Below are 22,732 nucleotides of genomic sequence, written 5' to 3' on the forward strand. Positions count from 1 at the left end.
GAGGGAGAGAGAAGGGGGTGAAGGATATGGTTTGATGGGGACCTGGGAATTTGGTTGGAAGGGACTGGCCTCTGGATACCTCCTCCTTTCCCTTGCTGAGGAACCCTAGGCCTTCTTCACCTTGACCTTGGAGGCTCCTGGGAATAGGAAGACGGTCTTCACCTTGGGAGACTCCCCAAGGACCTACCGGGAAGGGAGATGTGCTTATTCTCTGAGGAAGGGAGTCAGCTTGAGAGAGGAGTTAAATGTTAAGCCCCTGCATTCCCCTCCTCCTGGGGGTTCCGGTTCCCGAAGGGTTGAGGAGACAACGTGGCCTGTGCCTCCCAGGCTTTCCCGGCGGGCATGGGAAGTCTTGGGAAGGAGCAGGCGGTCTTGGGAAAACCAGTGAACTGGCTCCCCAGTCTCGCAGGACCCTGTTCTCCCCTCCTTCCAGGGTCTCCGGATGGCTGAGGCTGGGATCCTTCTGAGATCTGGTCCTCGCCTGGATGGAAACTCTCCTAGGCCTACTGGGCGGACCCGCTACCCAGGCAAGGCCAGTGGTGATGGGGAGGAGGCAGGTTAGGCCAAACTTCTCTTCTGGGAAGACTTATGCTTTCCCCATATCCACACCTTTATTCATGCCATTCCTCAAACACTTCTCTGGCTCTTTTCTACTGAGCCACATCTTGTCTTCTGGGCCTTTGAACTTCAAGGCCCGGCTCACATGCCACCTGCTTGGTCCCTGGCCTCCCTGCCCGGCCCTCCTGTGGAACCCATCACCGAGCCCATTTAGTATGCAAATCTTATGTCACCCCCTGCTGCTACCTGGCACACGCGACACTGCCCTGAAGCTCCCTGAGGCCAGGGCCAGGTTCCTCCCTCCAGTCAGTCACCGAGGCCCTCCTGCCAGGCTGGGCCCAGAGCAGCCTGGCTGATGTCCCTCCTAACCAAGTCTGAGTTCCTTGTAATAAGCAGCCCCCGCTGCTGTAGGCGAGAGGGCCTAGGGCTCAGTGGAGAAACGCACACAGCTGGCATGGGAGGTAGGGGTAATTGGTACGAACGACAAAAGAAAGGGGATGAGGAAGGGGCAGGCAGAATGCTGTCTTGGTGGCGAGAGAGGACATGAGTCAAAGGTATGAAGAGCCGGCAGAAGGACAGAGATGGACGGAGGAAAAGCCCCAGCGGAGGAGAGCGAAGATGAGGGCGACAGCGGGAGGGACCGGAGAGGACAGGGGAGCAGGAGAGCTGCTCTTACATCTGTATCCTGCTCGTTTAACTTGTAGGTGTGGAGGCCGTCCCGGAACACTTCTGGGTACGGAGGGACCTGCAGGAACACGAGGCCGGTTACAGCAGCGGGGGACAGGCAGGGCGTGTGGGGACGGGAACGCGGACAGCCCTCGCTCCGTTCTTGTCCGAGACCGTGGTCCGTCACTTCTCGCCGCCTCCATGCCGGGACTCTGAGCTAGTTCTTTGCCCCCGGCTGGGAAGCCTGGGATGGCCCCTGTGTAGGTTTTCCCCAATTCTTGAGGCTGATTCTGCCCAGCTCCTACTCTCCCCTCTCCCCTGAGCTCAAGATCTACTGTCGGGAGGGACTCTGGGGGTGCATAGATCCCAGATGGCTTGTTGGTAACGACCATGACAACAACAGTTAACCCTTGGCTGTTTTGGAGGGTGAGGCATGAGGAAATGGAATGAGCATCGGAAACACTTGAGAATTATCATCTTAGTAGATTGAACACCAGCCACAGGGCTCGTGTCTAACCCAGAAGTACACCTGGGTCTGGCAAATGCTGCCCACCCCTGGTGAAGCATCTGGAAATCACGGGACATTCTACACAACCTTGGCACTGGATGGTTCCATATGACACCCCCTCACGCCCTTGCCCCCAAAGACGTCTGTCAAGAAGATAACAAACACGAGATAGAAGTCCTGGGCATTAAAAAGCAGATTCGTGATCCCTGGCGTGATATGGGATGGTGGTGCTGGCTGTTTTGATGGTTTGAGAAACGGGCCTTGGGTCCACCCATGAACATGAAGAACAAGAGAGACACGGTGGGATGAAAGGAGAGGGGCCAGGCGGGGCCTGGAGATGAGGCCTGGTGGATGGAGGGTTGGGCAGAGCAAGCCCCAACCCAGATGGCTTGACCCGACCATGCACAAGCAGCTGAAATGGTGTTCACAGGGACCATGCTGCCAGGCGGAGGCCTTACTTGCATGAAGAGTTGGGCCCTGGGGGAGGAGTTTTCCACCATGCGGTTCACCATACTGATGAGAGTCTCGCTCTCACTCATCTGGAGAGAGGAAGGAATGGATGATTCAAACTCTGGCCCACATAGAGCTATCTCCCCATCACCCGCCTGGGCTTGTTTTCTCAGAAACAGGAAAGGACGGCTTCTCACGGGGTCTCCAGCTCCCTCTCTGTTTGGCCTTAGCCATCGCTGGCCCCTTGTGAACTGTCCCAGGACCAGCCCTGAAGGTGCCCTGGGGAAAGGCCACAGAAGGGAGCTGGAGGGCTGCTGTGCCTTCGCTCACGGCCCTGCAGAGAACCCCCCCCCCCCCCCCCACCACCCAGTGACACTCCCCCAGGGTGCCTGAGACATGTGGGTCTCATCCACACTGGCCAAGGTCAACTCCCTGCCCCAACTGTCTTTCCTCACGTTGCTTCAGTCAAAGACCACACCGGCAGTTGGAAAAACCCATCTCCCCAAATTTCAACTAAATGAAACAGCTGAGAAAGAAAACCGGGGCCGCTCTTTGGATGGGCCTTCACACAGAGGTGGGCACAGCTCTCTCTCCCCGACCCCTGCCCACCTCTTGGCTCTAGAGTAGAAAGGATTGCTAAACACGGTTTCCAGAGCTGGGCTGGTAGCATCCATGCCGATCTTGGATGACACTAGGGAGCAAATAAGGAGGCCAAAACAAGCAAGCCATGTTAAAGGGACACCAGATGCTGGAACACTGCTCTCCCAACAGGTTATCTTTACGTTTCAAGGGCCATTAGGAACACGGAGGGGGAAAGACTACTTGCCAAATGAAAAAGAAAGAGAGAGAGAGAGACAAGGAAGGGCAGGAGAGAGGAAGGACAGGGAGGGAGGACAAGCCGACCGAATCAACTAGAAATGCTATCATTTCCCCCACTGGTTCCAGCGTGACAACATCAAAACGTGAACACATTCGGGAGCGTCCTTGGCTATGTCCCTTTAACTCAACTGACCTACAGGCGACGGCAGCAGAAAACAGAGGGAAGTTCTGTGGGGAAAAGCCTTCTGGGGAGAGGAAGTGAATGAGGGAAGGGACAGAGCCACGTTAGGGCAGAGCTTCTGGGGTCACGATGCAGGAGGCTCTCACGTTTTCGGCCCTTAGCTGCCCAATCTGTGTCGCGCCCACACGTATTTTTTTAATCTTATCCACTTAGGTGGTGACCCAGGGGCAGCCTTGCTTCTGTGTGCTGTGGGCAGGGCGAGGGGTACCCACCCACTCCCCTTTGCAGGGTCCACAGCATTTTCAAAGGCTTTCCTAGGATCTGATCCCTCTACCTCTTTTAGCCCTTTGGAATTTTTTTCCATGGCACAAAGTGTCATTGAAAAGGCTTTGAAAAGAGCGGTAGTAAGAGGTTTGTCAAATAGTTAACGGGCAACAGGACATCAGCCACATCTTTCCGTAAGGATCTGAACTCAAGTCAATCCCTATCTTCCTGGAGCCCTGTGTGTATGAGATTGTGTTTGTTGTGTATGGGGTGTGCGTGTGTGGAGTATGTGTGATTGTATATGGTGTGTGTATATGTGTGTTTGCATGCTGCTGTGTGCCACGACTGTGTCCTGTGTGTGTGTGTGTGTGTGTGTGTGTGTGTGTGTAGGGCAAGGCAGACCTGGTAATGCACCAGGCTTGGAGAGGGCAAAGGTGGCCCAGGCTTCTCCCGGACACCCACTGATCTCATTCCTTCCCCAACCAGTGGATCTCAAGCAATAAAGGAGGGAAGCCAGAATGTTCTCGCCCTGGCCTCTGCTCCCACTCACGCTGCGGCTTTGGGGATCTTTTAGCCCCCGCAGGCTTTGACTGTAGGATTCCTTCCTCTCCTGTGCGTCCCTTTGGTCTGTCCAAAATGTGAAATTTTGTGAGAAAGCACCTAGCCCAGTGCCTTATGCACCATAAAGGTGCTCGAGTAATATTTTAAATTGAGTTTTAGAAGAAAACGAATAAAATCATTATAGCAGCAGTGACCACTCCTCGCCAATGCCTGACAAAGCGTTGCCATGTACCCTCTTACTTGATTCTCCAGGAACTCTGTACGTCAGAAAAGGCAGATTCTACAACGGCCATTTTATGATTGAGAAAACCAAGGCCCAGGGAGACAAAGCAACATTTCCAAGAAAAAAGAAAAACAAAAAACAGAACAAAACAAAAAAACCACAACCCTTGTAAAATGGCAGAATTGGGACTAGAACGTCTGACTCCACGTTTTGGACTCTTAGCATATACAACTTCCTTTTAGGAATATTATTCTTTAAAAAAAAATTATTCTTTATCTAGAGGAGGTCTTCTGAAGGGTTATTTCTCAAGCCGCCCCCCATCCCTCCCCGCCAAGGGCCCAGCCCTGTCATGAGGGCCAGAAGCCCCAGCAGGGGCCCAGCTGTGGCACTGAAGTCCTGTGCAGCCAGGCACTGTGGATGGGCCACAGAAAGGAAAGTCTGCCCAGGAGCCCTGAGGGCACTCAGCCCTGCCCCTCACTACCCAGGGCACCGCAGACCCCGCTTCCTATGGAGAAACGCCAGCACTTGTCAGCGCTGCTCTGGGCTGGCATCCGGAGACCCATCCCCATGTGGACTGCACCACTCATGGTGTGGACACCACGTGCTGTTTCTGGAAGTAAAATGCAACACCCGTGAGGGCTGGGAGCTGTCGCTGCTGATCAAAACGTGGATATCAATTCTTCTTAGTGCCCAACGCCTTCTAAGAGGATGATCTCCCCGAGGCATCGAGGTCTGTGTGTCTAGAACCACCAACAGTTATGGCGGTAGCCTCTGATGTCAAGGGTATGGTTCTCTCTGGAACTCTAAGAGCGAAAAATAATCCTGATGAGGCTTGACTCCTGCTTCTTCATGTTAGTCATTTCCTCTGCTACAACCGGGGTCAAAATCTCAGAGCCACATTCCAAGCTCTGCCGTTTGTTGGCTGTGTGTCCCCTGGCATGTTACTTAACCTCTCTGTGCTTTCGTCTTATCGGCTCTAAAATGGGCATAACAACAGTACCCACCTTGCAGGGGTTGTTATGAAGATTAAATGCGTTAGGATCTATAAAGACACCATCCTAGGGCAAGTCTGTAGTCCTTGGTTTACAAACTATGTTTGTTTAACAACATAGTTTAACAACAGCCTGTGAACTATGATAGATCATTTCCCGGATTCAGGCTGCACTAAATCCCTAGCATTTTAGCCAGCCCCCTCCACCCCCTACCTCCCTGCCTGGCGCTCACCCCCTGTTCAAGGTCTCTGCTGCTCTCTCCAGCAGAAATGCAAATTCCCGCCTACCCCCCAGGGACAGTTCCATCTGGCCTGAACAAATAGGAGGTGGCATTAATTATTCATGTGGTCATTTCTTATTCTCCTTTTCCCCAGGAAACTCCCAGCTGCCCGAAAGGGCTTTGAGGCGAAGGGGGCGGGGCGTGAAGGCGCAAACCAAAATATAAGCCACTTTGTTGTGTCCGGGGGTGCCAACAAAGGTTGTCAAATGGAGGGAAGATGAGAAGGTGGGGAGGAGCAGGGAGACACGACAGGAGGGCAGGGGAATGGGAGGGGGCACCAGCTCTGCCTACCTGCTGATCCAAATACTCTAGGTTTCTTTGCAACTGAAGGTCTAAAAGTTCATCCTACCCGGAGCCCGAGGCCCAACAGCAACACAAACAAACAGGAACAGGACAACAGAAAACAATAAAAAGGAAGCAAAGCAGTTAAGAGTTAGCTGGGGGGCGGAAGGGGGGGGGCGGTGGGGGGCGAGGGGGGGCAAGGTCAAAGAGAGGCCTCTGTCTATCCTTGAGGAGCTCTGGGGAAGGGAAGGAAAGAGGCTGGGGGCAGGCACCGAGGTTGCCTCCTGGACGCCTCAACCAGAGGAGGGACTCACTCTGGCCCCAGCTCGAGGGCCCCAGTTCCAGGGCTCCCTGTCCGCCGGGCCCTCCCCTGGGAGAGGGAAGCACCGTTGAAGCAATGCAGTTGGCCCTCCCTACCAGCTCCTGAGATTTCTGGAAGAATCCATGGTTTCTGGGTGGGTGCACGTGCTGTGTGTCAGGGCTAGGGCTTAGACAGAGAAGGATCAGGGAGAAGGAAGGAAGGGGCACCCCTCCACGCCTGCGCAGGCTCCTCCACCCTGGCCTCCCGGGGCTGTGTCAGGACAGGGGTCAGCAACAGGCCTTCGGGGACAAGGACTCTGCCTGTTGGTTCCTGTGACCTTCCTCAGCATCCCTGGTGGGGCGTCTCCATCCAGTTCTCCGGGTGGAGACCGGTGGAGACCAAAATTCTCCGGAGAACAGATTCCAGGGAGAGACCAGTGGAAAGCAGGGAGGAAAGGAAAAGACACACCATGGAAAATCTTTTCTTCCTTAATCCCACCACTTGTGTCGTTTCCCAGAAGCCGCACTCCAGGCCAAGGACAGACTTGGAGAAGACGTCTGCTAATGGACACTCGGACCTAACTTTTCTTCCCAGGCCGTGACCCAAGCCCCTGACCATGCCGGGCGGGAGGCTGTTCTGGAGTCGAGACGATCAGGACATCACGCGCCTCCAGATCTAGTCCCTGCTCCTCTACCTTATGTCACAGAGCTGGGGGTAACTGGCGTCAAGCTCTGCGTTGGGGTTAGAGTCCCGGCCGGGAGGGAGGAGGTATCCAGAGGTTGCTGAGAACCAGGAGGGCCAGGTACCGGGCACAGAGCACCCCTGTGGCTGCCCTATTTGGGCCCCCGCTCTGGGAGGAGAGGTCGTGCGGGCAGCGGACGGGAGGAGAGGACGTACCATCTTATCGTGGGCCGTGGGGGATGGTGGGTAGTTGTAGGGGAACAGTCCTGCAGGGACTGGCCGCCTGTCTCCCAGGTAATCATACTGGAAGAGAAAGGGGATTGGAGAGGTGAGGGGGTCCGGCTGGGACACGGACTTCCCCACCAACTAACGTTCAAGGTTAGGGATGTTTGTATCCTGTCCCAGAGCAGACTCCAAACTCAAACGGATTTGCAGCATTTATCCACTGCGATAGCCTTGCAGTGACCCGTCCAGTCCTCAAAAGACAGAACCCTCTCTGCCCTCCGACAAGGAATTAGGGTTCCCGGCACAACCTGGGGAAGGGCACCAGTGTTCCTGCTCAGGGGTCAGAGCACATCCCCCAAAGCAGCTCTCCCACAGGCAGAACTGCAGGGCCAGTGGCGTCCTGGGCATCATCGTGGCTCCTGCCAACATATGGTGTGCGTCCCCGTGGGGCACAGTGACCCCAAGAGTCCCAGAGGCCTGCACACCTGCACATCTTCTCCGCAGATGGTAGTAGGCTCGTGGGGGACCTCAGGGGATGAGGAAGGAGGGAGCGCGCTGCTGGCTCACCTTGGGGGAGCTGACGGATCGCCTCATCACATAGGCAGCGGGGTCAGCATAGATGTCCTCGCTGCGAGGTGGCAGGCGCTCAAAACGGGCACTGGGTGAGCGGACGGGGGAGTAAATGCGGGCGCGGCTGTAGGAGCCCTGGCTGGGCGAGCGGGGCACGGAGTGGGAGCGGGGCTGCAGGGACAGGCGGCGCAGGGAGCCGGATGTGGCGTCCAGCTCATCATAATAGACTGGCTGCCGGGAGGGGGAGGGGCCGGGGAGCCAGATGGTGCCATCCTGCCGCCCGTAGCCCGGAGGCTCCTTCCACTCCCGAAGCTGGAAGGCAGGGCCGCCTCCATTGCGGAAGGAGTGACGCTTGTCCTCCAAGGCCCAGGGTGGGCTGATCCGATCATAGGCTGGCATTGAGCAGATGCTGTCGGGCCGCACCCCTGGTGGGTAGTACTGGTAATCATCAGGGTACTGGGAGGAGTAGGGGCCATAATACTCAGGGACCCTGCGGGACACGGGGTAGAACCTAGAGGGACTGAGAGAGAGGACACTGTAAGGAAGCCAGAATGAGCACAACCCCACCCACCCATCTGTGCCCCAGCCCCGCCTCTGTGTCCTCCAGCCTAGAGCAGACCGTGAACAGGTGAATGGTGCCCCAGGCTGACCCTGGGAGCACACACAGGTAGCCACTTCCAGAGGTGCAGGGAAACTCCCTCAAAGCTTCCTCCCTCTCGGGCTGAGGTCACGATCTCACGATTAGTGAGTCTGATCCCTGCATGAGGCTCTGCTGTGACAGCAGGGAGCCTGCTTGGGCTTCTCTCTCTCCCTCTCTCGCTGGCGCGCTCTCTCTCTCTCTTTCTCTCTCTCTCAAAATAAATAAATTAATTAATTAAAAAAAAAAAGCCAACTGTATCTCAAAAAAAAAAAAAAAAAAGCAGCTTCCTCCTTCAACCAACAACCTGAGGCTAGAAATTTCACACTCAGAGCTTCCTGGGAAGAAACTTTAAGCCTTGTTAGTTCTATCCCGGCTTGAAGCACAATGTATCAGATCCTTTCAGAGCAGCAACCAGCTGAAGGAAAGGGAACATACCAGGCACCTGGTGGAGGGAGGAGGGGAAACACCCAACACAGGGGGGACAAAAGGGCGCCTCCCCAGATTTTATGTTCTTGTCAAGGGCGGGACCGGTAGGTTCCTGGGATGCATCCCAAGTGAGGCGCTCACCCCCGGGGCAGGCCAGATGTCCCCAGCAGCAGAGTGCCACCAGAGGTGAGTAGCCTTCCTGAAGGTGTCACCTGGGGTCCCTGGAGCCGCCCATACCCAGGGGAGGGAGCAGCAGCCCCACTTGTCCTGAGATGAACGAGATGAACGCTATCAGGCTAATAAATGTCTTCCAGTATTTGAAAGCCAGTCACTGGACAAAGGAGGAAATTGGTCTAGAGGGCAGGACTAGGATCAGTGAGTGGCGACATTTCATTTCGTTTCTTTTAAAAAAGTTTTTTTTAATGTTTATTATTGAAAGACAGAGCGAGACAGAGCATGAGCATGGGAGAGGCAGACAGAGGAGGAGACACAGAATCTGAAGCAGGCTCCAGGCTCTGAGCTGTCAGCACAGAGCCCGACGCGGGGCTCGAACCCACCAACTTCGAGATCGTGACCTGAGCCGAAGTCGGACGCCCAACCGACTGAGCCACCCAGGCGCCCCTCTTTTCTTTTTTTACAACTGCAATAAATAAAGACTTTCAAACAATTAGAGCCGTTCAAAAATGGGGTGAGTGGGCTTGGCAGTCAGTGAGGCTCACGGTGGTGGAAATGCTGGAACAGGGGCTGTTGTAAGAGGGTGGGAAGCACAGACGATATCTGACGGGAGCAAGGCTGAGGCCCCTCCTATGACTGCCTGCGCATGTCCTGGGCACCCAGCATCCTTGTGGAGAGGTGCCGGGGACTCCGACCCTGTCTCTGAAGCAATCAGAGAGGGCAGGAATCGGGCAGGGGTCACACTCCACAGACGGTGCCACGGGGGACAGGAAAGGATCTGGACAAGCCTGAGACCCTGGGTTTTGGAGTCTTCTTGGTTTCCCAACGCAGCCTGGCTTCCCGAAGGCTTCCAGCAAGGGATGCTGCAAGTGTTACTACCCCAGCCCCCGCCCCTGGCCATCACAGCACCCCAGCTCCACGCCTACGCCCCATCAGGACTCACCTCCGGAGATCTTCAGGGGGCGCCACCCCCCGGCGCAGGTTCACCCACTGCTGCAGCTGGTTCATGGAGCTCTTGCGCTGGGCAATCTTGTCGGGGTTGGCACGTGGGGGGAAGTTCCGCTGGTGCCCCCCACTCTCTGAGTCCGGAGGCGGGAAAGCTGTGCTCCCCGGCCGGCTCGGGGAGCTATACTGCCAGCCATTGGGCTGGGCGGGCCGGTCTCCTCCCCCTGGGACCCTTGGGCCCTCGGGGTAAGGGCTGCCCGGCTCCGAGGATGGTTCCGGTCCGGCTTGGATACCATTGGCTTTCACCAGAGGCTCGCTCTTGACTTCAGGCCTCTCGGGCTTCCGCTCGGCCTTCTCGCAGCCCCGGCCGTCACCCTCCCCTCGAGTCTTGGCCTCTGGCTCGGGCTTGGGGAGGCTGTTGTGGGACGGCTGGTGGTGGTGTTTGCTAGGAGGGATGTTCTCTGAGTCTGGCTTCTCATGGCTGCAGGATGCCAAGGGAGATGTTGTAAGTGACTCCAGCCCAGCAGCGAGCTGGGCAGGGGGTGGTAGACTGGGAAGGAAAAAGGAGTGGAGAAGGGTGGGCAGGAAGGTAGCGATGGAAACGGGATTCAACGAATGACAGTTCTGTTTCCCAAATGCCCATCTTGCTTTCTTGCTCCAGCCCGGGCAGTTACTCGAAAACACAGTGCACTCTTGCCCACGCGTGGTGTGCTCATTTCCCCCTCTAGGTCCTCTCCACGGCCCACTCTCTGCTCCCTTCTGCTGACCTGCACTGCATCCAGCCTTCGGAAGCTATGGCCAAGACCAACCCGCCCCAGACTTGGTCTCCTCTGCAGTCTGTCCCCGCTGCAGCCCCCCAAACTCGGTGCACACTATACCAAAGCTTCATGATAGTGAGTGTCCTTGATGTTTCGGCCATGGAGGCTCGTTACAGCTCAGCCTGCTGTCCTACGCAAGTTCCTTAACTTCTGCAAGTCTTGGGCTCCTCGTTGGCAGGACGGGTAGAACAGTCGCTCCCCTCGTAGGGCTGTGCGATCAAACACGCCGGGCGCCAGGCGCCTAAGCTGTTGCCTCAAACATCCTAGGCTTAGAAGCATGCTAGTTTCGTCTCCAGGACAAGCTTCTTCCGGGACAGACTCCGCCTGAACGTAAGCGCCACGAGGCAGAAGCATGTAGACTGGTCTTCCCTTGTTTTCCTAGCGCCCCCTACAGTGCCTCACACATACCTATTTCCAGTAAATATTTATGAACCCAATGAGCGAACTTCTGGAAGTACGCCCCTCAGCTGAAGTGAAGATGGGACCTCGTGACGATGTTTTCCCTACCGCTTCTCAAATTCAACAGATTCAAGCACCCTTGTTGCAGCGTTGCCTGGTAAACACTTCTAAGACACTGAAATAGACTTGGAGTCTGTATCGTAAAAACCTCCTTCTTCTGGATCCCTGTTAACATCTAACTCAAGACGCCCATCTACCCGGTTCCAGCAGAGACAGGCCGTGAGGCTGTGGGTGGCGACAGGTGGCAGGGGTGATGGGGCGGCCATGGGCTGAGTGTTCACTGCATGTCAGGATTTCCTGGCTGCCCCTATGAGGTAGGATTATAACTGCGGCCTTCACGGGGAGGAAATTCAGGCTCAGAGAGGTTAAGTGATCACCCTGATGTCACGGTGTGAGCAAGTAGCTAAGTTGGGATTCGCACCCGAGTCTACCCTCCTCCAGAGGTCATGGGTTTAATGTGCAAAGCCAAGAATAAATGAGCAAATGACCCTGGTCTTTGGCTCCTGGCCAGGCCACGATGGAACCTGGCTTCTCTCTTGGCCTCCAGCAGCCCAGAGAGAAGAGGGAGAACCGGTCAGGGGGAAGGGAAGAGAGACTCCAGGCTCTGGAATCGCTTAGCCCTGCTAGGAGGCAAGGAGCGGTTCACGTGTTCTCAGAGGTTCGAGCCAGCACGCCGGGCTCAGGAGGACACAGAGTAGGGCGCTCCCTTGATCCTCTTTCTCTAGCGCTCCCCACCCCCATGCCCTGTGCCCTGGGACTCACCTGTGACGCACAGCTTGGGGCACCGACTTCTGGGCTGGGGGGATCTGTACTCGGGCAGCCTCCCCCATGGCCTGGATCCAGGCCTCCTGTTCCTCGGGGCTCTCGGCACTGAAGAAGTAGGTGCGGACCCCAGCGTGCTCAGCCTGTGGGGAGAGGCAGTGCGTGGAACTGGCCCCGGCCTCATCCACCCAGCACGTGGTCACCTGTAGGGAGAAGACACCCACACCCACAGCACAGGCGGTCAGGCGGGCCGTCCCCCTGACCTGCAGCTCTTTTCCCCACAAGGAGCTCAGGGGCAAACCGAGCTAGGCCAAGGGCTCCAGCTGGCGTCTAGGCGTCCGCCTTGGCTAGCTCTCTGGACCCCAATAAGCCGCCCAATGGCCAGGTAAGCTTACCTGCCCCACCTGAAGTGATTACAAACAGGAAGCACAATTACCATGCCCGCTCTCCCATCAAATTCCGTCTTTGATTTGAGGGGCAGTTACCCGATGTCTGAGAGAGATGCCCCCCGCCCCCCCCCCCCCGGGGGGCCCGCCCCCGAGCACATGCCAGCCTCGGCCCCAGCCTGGCCTCTGAGGACCGAGTGCCGTCTCTTCTGTGCAGAGACAGCCAGGCCTCCACCTCCCTGGGCATGCAAGGGGCACGCACGGACTGTTAGAGCACGCTACCTAGTTGGTGGCCGCGAGCAGGTGCGGCAGGCGGGAACCCAGAAGAGAGCTCCTGTCCAGAGGAGGGGTCCTCACGCAGTCAGAAGGAGGAGAAGCAGAGAAAAGGTCAACCAGACACCAGAGGGAGAGCCAGAAGATGACGTGGCAGGAAGGTTGAGGAGCAGAGGGAGGTGGGGAGCTATTCAGTTTACCCCCCTTCTATTGGCTGTCAACCACTGGGACGACAGCACCCAGCGATTCCCGGTTCAGCCCGCCGAGAGCGGGGAGGGCAGAGCTTGCGCCAAGGCAATCGGGGCTGTTGGCGGGGAGGATTCAGGGCGTCGGTGCTGTCCCTGACTCCGGCTCTGCAGCTGCAGGCAACTTGGATTTTTGTTCTGGCCTGACGCGCTGCACCTGTTTAATGGGGAGGGCTCTACCTGGTGAGACTCCAGGTTCCAAGGCCACAAGGAAGAGATGCTCCAGAGCCGAATTCTTTCTGGAACCTCAGCCTGCTTCCCTGGTGAGACTTTCAGTCTCCCGGAAAAAGCAGGTAGCCCGGTTTACCCCAGTCGACATGAGAAATCCGGGTGGTTACTAGTCTCAGAGGTGAACCTCACTTTGGTCTCTGACCCCATGGGTGTGAAATCATGGGTCTCTGAGGGTTGGAAGGAGAGAAGACAGGGCTCTCCTGACCAAGCCCCAGGGCTCTCCGAAGCAGCTGTGTCAGACTGTGTCAAACCCACGCCTCCCACATGCTTTCCTGGCTGGACATTCGCCCTGCTGTGCCACCCCTCCCCAGCACATGATTCCCTTCTGACGGGAGTCATCACGCAATGACATGTCCTACTTCTCGAGGAGTAGAGATGGGCCTCTTTCCTCTGGATCCTGCCAGTTCCCACCCTCCAGCAGGGGGCTGGCTTGTGGGCAGCGGGACGTGTTCCTAGGCAGTGAAACTATAAGGAGTCACCTTGGGGTTGAAACTGCACAAGGGTACGGAGAGCAGGGGCCCAGGCTGGCCTCCTGGAGTGGAGGACACAGGGTTATTGTACAGGAGAGAGAGAGACACAGGCAGGTCTTGTGGGTGTGACCTGGGGCCGGTAGGAGCGGACAGCAAGTGAATTAATTTGCTCGTGAGCGCCCCGTGTGTGCAGAGCTCTGCTCCGGCACCAGTCACAGGAAAACAGACCTGCTCTTTGCACTTGAAGAGCTCACGGTCAAGCTAGAGGACAAAACATGCCCACAGGGAAACAAGGAGAAAGCAAAGGCACGGGAACCGCTTGCAACAGGAAAAGGCAGATCCTGGGAGAAGACAGGGCAGTTGATGGCGAGCCGGAGGGGGACACCAGCCTGGCATTGTGAAACTGGGCCATGATATTGAGGGAGGTCCCCCAGTGGGGTGAAGTCCTTTGAGCCCCCACAGGGCCGGGTTAGGAAGAGGTTAAGGCATTCAGCAGCAGGCTGGGCAGAAACAGTGCCCGGCTCATTATTAGCCGTCCAAGAGTTTCACTTGGTGGCCGCAACAGGACAAGCCTCCCATCTGTCTCCGTTCCCTTCCCCTCCCTTCCCTGGGGAAGGGCCACTCGATAGCCACAATTGGAACCCTTTGTGGGCCACTGAGCACAGCCCTCAGAGTTGGGTTTTAAAGAGGCAGTGCGCTTCTCGGGGGAAAGGGAAGGAGGAGAGGGGCTGATGGGCACAGCGAGCTGGGGCTATGGAGGGGTGTGTGTGTGTGTGTGTGTGTGTGTGTGTGTGTGTGTGTGTCAGTCACTCGGGGCGCTGATGGAATGCCTGTGGCTGGCAGAGCTCCGAGCTGGAGTGTGGATGTGTCTGTGCACAGGTCTGGAGGGGAGGGTAAGACAGGCTGTTTGACTGTGTGGGTGTGTGCGCGAATGTGTACAGCAGGACTTTCTGTTGTTGGTTAAACAACCTGTTTCTATTTCCCCCAGCTAGAACCTGGCTCCCTGGAGCCAGAGTTTTATTAATTGCTCATTCCGTTCACACCTCTGGCAGACAGGACCCTACGAGGCTAGGAACTAATTATGTGCCAAAGAAGCCCCTCCTGGTTCTGTCCTCTGGAGCGACACCTGGGCGTGCGGCCCACCTCTCTTCCACGGTCAGGTGAGCAGAGTCTGAAGGACAGGAGGGGGCAGGCTCTGAGGTCCTACAGGCTCAGACACTGACCTGGTGTTAGCGGCAGTTTCTATCACCTAACACCACGGCTTTAGGTTTTCGGGGTCGTGGACGGCAATTCTCAACTAGGGGACAGATGGCTTTGTGCTAGGGCAAGGCATGGTTGGTACCCTGATTTTATATTTGGAAGTGAAAGGAGCCTATGGTCTTTGCGTCATCAAGTACAAAAAGAGCACGGGGTTTTTATTGTTTTCAGTGGGTCATGAATTTTTAAATGTGGAAAAACACTGGCCTGTGATGAGCCAGCTGCAAGTGTGTCTTTGATGGGTGGATTCCCCAGGGGTTCTCAGGGAGTGACACTGAGCAGGCCCATGCGAGGCCCGTCTTCCCGCGCTCTTGTTCTCCCAAACTACTCTCTACTGGGAGGTTCGCGTTTCTTGATTTGCTATCAAACCCAACTCCCGATTTTCTCTAGAGGCTGAAATTTGAGTCGGTGTGACTGGGGGTCCAGTCCTCCGGGCTCGGTGTAGGGAGGATTCCTTTCCAGAAAGGATATCAGAACCCCACCAGCCACGGCCCCTGCCTCTGCTGCGAGGAATTTCTGCAGCGACCGATGCTAGGCCGCTGGGCAGAGGGTTCATTCCCGCCCCCCCCAGGAACAACTGTGGGACCACCATCCACATCTCCACGGGCCCCACCTGACTCCCGAGGTAAGAGGAGGCGGCCTCTCGGGCCTCTCCTCAGCCTTACAACAGCCTGTAGGGAGTCCAGGGGTCACTGCCTACTCTTTCCTTCCGCCACCACTGGGGGGCTCCTTGGGGAGGTGGCTCGTGATCCTTCTCCAGTCCCGCGTGCTCTACAAGAGCAGGCCCCCCTCCCCCACCTGGCCTGGGAGAGAAATGCCAACTGACCTTAAAGGTGTGTTTTCGGCTGATGTTGTCCGAAGGCTGCACTGCCGCCACCCGGAAGCTCAGGAGCGGGATGCTACCCAGGATGCTCTCCTCCTTCTCATCTGTCGGGTGAACAGAGGCCCGGGTGAGACGCACGTGCCCGTGGCCCGCGCAGAGGGGGAGAGAGAGAGGAGGGTATCCGCTCTCTTACGACAGATACCGATAAATACTTGTGGCTCATCTACGGCCTGTCAGGACTCGGGGCCGCCACCCACCAAGCACCCAGGGTGTGCTCTGTACAACAACGCGAGGCACGCTCCCGGGAGGTAGGGAGCCCGGCGGCCTTGCAGACACGGTTCTAGATACTGGGACTAGAGAGGCGAACGAGAGAGAAGTGGTACGCACCCTCCAGGAGCTTACCTTAGGGTAAACAGATAAGTGACGACTGACATTACGGAGGGTTTGCTATACACCGGGTCCTGTTCTAAGTTAATGGCCTTAAAGGATTTCACCGTACCAACAATCCCACAAAAAGGTCCTGCTGCTACCCCATTTTCTGGGGAAGGAGGCTGAGATACAGCGGAGAGGTTAAGTAATTGGTCCCAGGTTACTTAAGTAGAGAGTGGTGGATTGGTCTTTGGACCCAAGAAGTCTGACTCCCAAACAGGCATTCTTTTTTTTTTTTTTTTTTTTTTTTTTTTTAATGTTTACTTATTTTTGAGAGAGAGAGAGACAGAGCGTGAGCGAGGGAGGGGCAGAGAGAGAGGGAGACACAGAATCGGAAACGGGCTCCAGGCTCCGAGCGGTCGGCACGGAGCCCGACGCGGGGCTCGAACTCACGAACCGTGAGATCACGACCTGAGCCGGAGTCGGACGCTTAACCAATTGAGCCACCCAGGTGCCCCCCGAGCAGGCATTCTTAACCACTCTCCTGTCTATAGAGACTCTGCAAGCAAGACAATTCCAATAGGGATACACATAACAGGATGATAATGGAGTCGGGCAGGGCAGAGAGGATAGTCCCCTCTTCGGCTCTGGCTCCTCTGGGTAACTGTTTCCAAGGTTTTCCCAGGCACCCAGCAGCTTGCTCTGTCCTCTCCTGACAGGGGTCTGCCTTCCCCTCTATGGCCCCCATGTCTCCACAGGAAGACATGCCCCTGCGTCACCTCTTGGCCCTCTGTTCCCCGGATCAGGCTAACAGCCAGGCTGTTACATAATTCACCCCGAATCTCCAAAAGAGCCTGATGGATTAGCTAGTCAGGCCCCCAGGTGTCAGCAGGACCCACGGAAGGTGGGGGTCCTCTGTGGAATAGGTGGGGGGGGGCAACTTTGAGGCCCTGGCAAGCCTCTCCCCACTTCCCTAGGATAGCTCTTGAGTCCTGAGGCTAGAGACCCTGCAAAACCCTCAGGGTTCAGAAGGGGTCTCTGGGATTATACGCTCATGGCTTCCCCTTCTCTTCTTCCTCATCACTTAGATAAGATACTTGGCTTAAGGTCCAGCTTCCTATGCAGACTCAGCATGGTACCCAGAGGAAGGGCTAAGCCAAAGGATCAGGAGGAACCCAGGGCTTCTTCAGGGAAACAGAGGCTGCCATCTTCTGGGGGTGATGGCCTTCTGCCTGGTAGTCTCCAGGCCAGTGTTTACGGGGTCTCTTGAGCGCATCTCTCAGTGGATGGTGGCCCCCATCACAGTGCCTCTTGAGTTCACAGCTCTTAAGTTTCTACCCTCACGCCAGTCCCAGAGTCTCTTGTCTGCAGAGGGCCTGGCTTTCCTTCATATTCGTTCATACTCTGGCTCCAGTCAGCCCTGGGTCCCAGAGGCTCAGCGCCAGGGACCAAGCCTTGGCAGATTCTTCTTCCCCCGTCTTGGGGTTTTCTCTGTGACTGGATCCTGTATATGCAGCCCCTTCCTGATGCCTCTCCCCGGGTTCAGGTGGCAGCAACGCAGGGCACAGGGACAGCAGCATTCTGGAGGGTCACTGGGTACAACCTTTGTTTGTGCAAGTTAATGATTCACTGAATTGCCCCCAGGAGGCCCAGAGGAGGCAGGGCTCTGCCATTCCCGGGGCATGGAGGAAAAGAAACAGCCTCTCCTGCTGCAAAATCACTTTGCCCTTCTCTTCTTGTGGCCCCGCGTCAGCGTGACGGGGCCGTCGCTGTCATCAGCCCTCACTAGCTCCCAAGGTGCCTTCCTTGACACAACGTTGCTGTACGTATTTTAAAAATAACTTCCTGGAGGCTGCCTCACCAAAGTTATTAGGTCTCTCTCTCTCTCTCTCTCTTTCTGTTTTTGAGAGGCTAGAGAGTGAGTGTAGGGGTGCACGGAGAGGACAGAAGCTGGGGGATGTTCGTTTACTCAACACTGGGCACCTACAATGTGCCATGCACCGTTTTAGGCGCTGTGGCTACAGCGGTGAACAACACTGCGATTTCTGCCCCCCCAGACTGGATCGGACACTCCAGGGCGACGGGAGGAAGCTCCACACACAAGCCCCGATCGGTAGGTCACCTTACCTAGGAGTGAGTAGGGACCTTCCTCTTCTCCTTCCCGTTCCTACCCCATCCCCCACCCCAGGACTTCACCGCGTGTCACATGACTTTCCTGTTCACCCACTGTGTCCTCCATCCGGACCTAGAACTCTGCCTGAAACCTCGAGGGTGCCCAGGAAGTATTGTCGAATGTGACGTGATCGAGCACGTGAGCAAGCGGGCTCTGTCTTCACCCCACCGTCAGGACCCACAGGTGCCGGCAGCTACGGGGCATATTTGCATATCCCCCCTCCCACCGCCACCGCCCGGCCACCGTTGGTCCACTGACCAACGTCCACCCGAAGCAGAGCCTGATGATTTGGCAGGACAAGCAAGAGTGGGCCCTGCCTTCCTGTGGCCCCTGCCAGCCCCAGTGGAAGCGAAGCTCACCTTTATAGTAGAAGAGACAGCGATCCACCAGGACAAACCAGCGTTTGTTCCACTGCTTGACCCCGGAGCTGGCCTGTGGGACACGTGGAGACAGATGGGGGGGGACCGTGAGCTGGGCACGGGAGGGGGGATGCAGGGGAAGGTGTGCGGCACGAATTATATAAGGACATCCTGCCTCTGGTTACGGTTTTGCCAGTAACCAGTGGCAGCCAACCCCCTTAAGACCTCGGGCGCAGGAAACGGACCCTGGACTATTGCCCGTGACCTTCCAGTTCTGTCTTTCTGCGCCTCAGCATCTCTCCCAGGGAAGATAAAAGGGGTGAGAGATGAGCCAGGATAAGTGGGCAGAGGGCAGTCAGGCAGAGTGGCAAGGTCAAACTGGGAAGAATTAGCGGACCCCTAGAACTAAAGACAGTCCCCTTAGCGCAGCAAGAGGGACCTGCTGAGAATGAGCCAGACGGTGCTCTCATGGGGTTGGTGACCCAGCATACTTCAAAGTCACTGCATCTGCCCATCGGGAGACCTGGCTGGATTCCCATATTTGACATTAATTTTTCTGTGTGAGTTTGGGAAGATACTCAACTTCTCTGAGTCTTTATAAAATTAGGAGATTCACAGAGATATACCAAAAATAGGATACGGAAGCACATACCAAAACACGCAGGGACTCAGAAATACAGAGGAATCGGAGCGGCGGTCATGGTGGGGGGACCGGCAGAGGAGGCCTCACCTGCTTGAAGAGCCAGCCCGCCTTGGTGACAGGTGCATTGAGATTCCGCTTCATGGAGTGTGAGCGCTTCCCAAAAGCGATGGCTTTGCGGGATGTTCGGGTTGCCTGGGGAGACCGAGAGAGAAGCAGGCCTGACTTTCTTCCTGTCCTCCTCTCTGCTCTATCTGCAACGGAAGCTACCCTCGGTGGGAGCTGTATCTCTCTCCACGCCTGGGGGACTCGTCACGCCAAGAGGACCAGGTGGGACTCTTGGATCTGTCCTCACTCAAGGGCACAGCTGTCCAATTCTTCGGTGCTTTTCTCTTATCTCTAAAATGGGGCTCAAAATCAGTCCGACCCGTCTCACAATGGTGTGGGTTTTGTTGTGGTTGTTGTTGTGAAGAGAAAGTAAGATTTTTCATTTCGCCCCCGGGCTTTCTTCTACTGTCCTGACTCCCCAACTCTTTTGTAAAGCTTTCTGGCACCCATCCAAATACAAGTACATTCCCGATGTCATCATCCTGTCAGAGTCCTGCTCCCTCTCGAATGGCCGACGTAGCACAGAGCAGGGAGGACACACAAGTGTTCTCCTAGCTCCTTGTTGCCACATGGACACTGTCACCCTTCCGCATGCTGGCAATAATCACTCTGGAAGCACCCCTGATCTTCCATTGTTTAGCCCTTTTCATCACTGTCAGCTTCCAGATCATTCCTTCAGAATCTTAGGATTCTGGTACCAATCATCCCCTTCATTCAAAGTCTTGCCATCACCGTGACCTTGTCCCTGATGATGACCCACCCGCTGCCCTGACCTGATAGCACCGTGAGGTCCTCAGTTCCAAAACCATTCGCTTCTACCCCAGCACTCACTCCCATGGCCGCACCTTTGACCTGGTCGCACCCAGGCCCCTTCACCACTGACATCTTCAATTCTGAGATTTCGACTTCCTGACGCCCTCCTGTCCTTTGGGCTTGCTCACCCCATTACTCGACACCATCAGCTTTTCTACTCCATTGGCATCTCCAGCTCCTCAGTCCTCCCCTTTTCTTCTGGATCCGTCAGTTGCCTCTTGGTTGTATCTATTTCCCTAAGAAGCCCAGGGGTGCCTGAGTGGCTCAGTTGGTTAGGCATCTGACTTCTGCTCAGGTCATGATCTCGCGGTTTGTGGGTTCGAGCCCCGCATCGGGCTCTGTGCTGACAGCTCAGAGCCTGGAGCCTGCTTCGGATTCTGTGTCTCCCTCTCTCTCTCTGCTCCTCCCTCGCTTGCTCTCTGTCTCTCTCTCAAAAATAAACAAACATTAAAAAAATTACTTAAGAAGGCCAGGCCCCACATGGGAATAGGTCAACTACCCTCCCAAACACCCCATCCGTTGTCATTGCTTGGCCTTCTCTAAAACTCAAAATCCCCGAGCAATCAAATTATCCTCTCCCTGCACTCACTGCCAGAGTATGGTTCTGGCAGAGGAGAAGCACACTGCAGTACAGATGAGGCCACCACAGACCACCGTCCCCAAGCACAGCTCGGCTCATGAGCCATCATCCCGCTCCCTGCCCCTCGAGCTCCCCCTCTGCCCTCCCCCGCGGTGGACCTGGCTCCCCTCCCGCCAACACACAGATAATCGGGCGATCAGACATGCACTTCCTCAATTTCACACCCTTTTACCTGGACAATTACTGTCCTCACCACTCATCCCCTCTTCCTCTTCCATGTCAAAAGAGGTGTCGTCCTCCTTTTCGAGGCTAACACATTCGACCCGCCATCTCCTGGGACTTTGCTCCATTCACAACCTCCTCTCAAATCTGTCTTCAACTTTTCCTTCTCTACTGGCTGCTTCTCCTGGGCACATGGGCTCAGTCCTCTCCATCTTAAGGCATCAGTCTGTCTCTGTCTGTCTCTCTTCCCTCCACCTCTCTCTGTCACACACACCAGAATCCCCCCTCAACCCTACATCCACTGCCTGTTGTCAGGTAACACTTTCAAAACCTCCTTTCCCTGCAGGAATATTCTCCTGGGAAGAGTCCTGACATCCTCTCCTCGCGTTTACGCCTAACCCCCCTGCACTTCTTTCCTGAAGTGCCAGCTGCAGTGTCATTGAATTAAGGCTGCTCAGTCTTAGGCCATCATCCTAAGACCCTGGAGAGCATTTACTTTCTCTGCTTCCTGCGACTCTTGGTTTCTGTGACCGTATTCTTTCTTCTGAGCTCCTCTACCTGTGGCCGCTCCTTCTCAATCTCCACCTTTACTCAACTGGTGGGCCTTGACCAAACTTTTAAAATTCTCATTTTTCTTGTTCCACGCTGTCTATGTATCTCATCCATACCCATTGCCTTGACTACCGGCAATGGGCTGAAAAGTCCCTAATCTGTACCTAAGACTTCTCTCCTAGCCCTGGTCCATTTTGTAACAGGTTGTCCAGCCAGGATGAAGTAAATGCAAACCCAAGCCCGTTGTCTTCCTCACCAAGCCTGTTCTGTATTTCTCACTTGGTGAATGGTACTACAATCCACCCACTTGCCCCAACTAGAACTGTGAACCGCCTCACACCATTCCCTCCTCCCTCCTCTCCTTATCCCACATTTACGGGTGGGTGAGGCTATGTTCCTAATGGTTCTCGGATCTGTTCTTTCCTGTCGGGTCGTCATCTCTTCTTGCTATGCACCTTCTGGAACAAGTCAGGTTACTTCTCCAAAACAGGGTAATCATGACGCTCTCTTAACGTTTCTTACTACCTCTCACCACTTGGAAGACTATTCAATTTCTTAGCATGGCTCACAAGGCAGGTCTGTAAGAGTCGCCGGGCCCATGACCCGCCTTCTGCCCTCTACCCAACAGGTCCCTTGCGGTCAGGCCAAACTCCTGGTAGTTCTCTCCCATCCTCCCTGCTTTTGCTCATGACTCATGGAAGACAGGGGGATCAGGATCTCCCTTGTTTCCTAACAAATCCCAACTCATCCTTTAAGCCCAGTGTAGACCCCCCCCTACTCCACAAAACCTCCTGGATCCCCCGGGACAGTTAGCTGCCCCTCCTGTCTGTCCATTCCTGCAGTCTAAAGCATGTCACACTGCAATGGAACTGTTGGCTTTCCAGCTCCTTCTCCAAACTCTGAGCTCTTTGTAGGGAGGAAGTTGAATCTTACTCATCTCTTCGTCACCAGAGCCCGGCAAGGTATCTGGCTACAATAAACATTTAACAAATGCTTGCAGAAGAAAGGAAAGAAGAAATTGGGATTTATTATAAAGCACACCCCAATCTGGGGAATAAAATTGTTTTCTAAACTTTACTAGTAAAACTCCACATATAAAGGCTGAGATTAGGCACCTGAATCACCTACTCCCCTAAGAATAAGCAAATCCGCAAATCCTTCCCTTCCTTCTCAGGCTCTCACCTGCCATAGCTTCGCCTCCTCTCTGTGGCCTAGAAGCCACTCCCATAGTTCACCACTTCAGCCATTCTCCTGCCAAACCCTCCATACTCTCGCCCCCTTATCTTTCTGCACCACTCAACCTTAGGCTAATCCAACCGTCTGCCTTCCCTGCTTTCACAGCCAGTCTGGGAGTGGTGCTGGAGTAAAACCACACACAACTGTGGACCGGAGTCAGCCAGAGTCAAGTCTGTGACCTCAGTTGACCGCTCGACATTATCACACGAT

General features: G+C 55.6%; 1 protein-coding gene across 6 annotated transcripts in view; it reads right to left on the minus strand.

The window, feature by feature from the left end:
• Positions 1 to 22,732, minus strand: part of PLEKHA6 (pleckstrin homology domain containing A6) — a 143,184-nt gene that overhangs the window by 18,914 nt on the left and 101,538 nt on the right. Inside the window, exons 6-15 of one of the 6 annotated variants that reach the window (XM_047841537.1) lie at positions 19,102 to 19,206; positions 18,372 to 18,444; positions 15,474 to 15,574; positions 11,786 to 11,988; positions 9,745 to 10,296; positions 7,559 to 8,081; positions 6,983 to 7,069; positions 5,794 to 5,847; positions 2,191 to 2,271; positions 1,235 to 1,303 (exon numbers count right to left, since the gene is read on the minus strand). In XM_047841537.1, the coding sequence (XP_047697493.1) occupies positions 1,235 to 1,303; positions 2,191 to 2,271; positions 5,794 to 5,847; positions 6,983 to 7,069; positions 7,559 to 8,081; positions 9,745 to 10,296; positions 11,786 to 11,988; positions 15,474 to 15,574; positions 18,372 to 18,444; positions 19,102 to 19,206 (1,848 nt within the window). The remainder of the gene's footprint in view (positions 1 to 1,234; positions 1,304 to 2,190; positions 2,272 to 5,793; positions 5,848 to 6,982; positions 7,070 to 7,558; positions 8,082 to 9,744; positions 10,297 to 11,785; positions 11,989 to 15,473; positions 15,575 to 18,371; positions 18,445 to 19,101; positions 19,207 to 22,732) is intronic. The other 5 variants (XM_047841538.1, XM_047841541.1, XM_047841540.1 and 2 more) reach the window with 5 other exon arrangements.

This window comes from Prionailurus viverrinus, chromosome F1 (assembly GCF_022837055.1).
Source record: "Prionailurus viverrinus isolate Anna chromosome F1, UM_Priviv_1.0, whole genome shotgun sequence".
NCBI classification, from domain to species: Eukaryota; Metazoa; Chordata; class Mammalia; order Carnivora; family Felidae; genus Prionailurus; species Prionailurus viverrinus.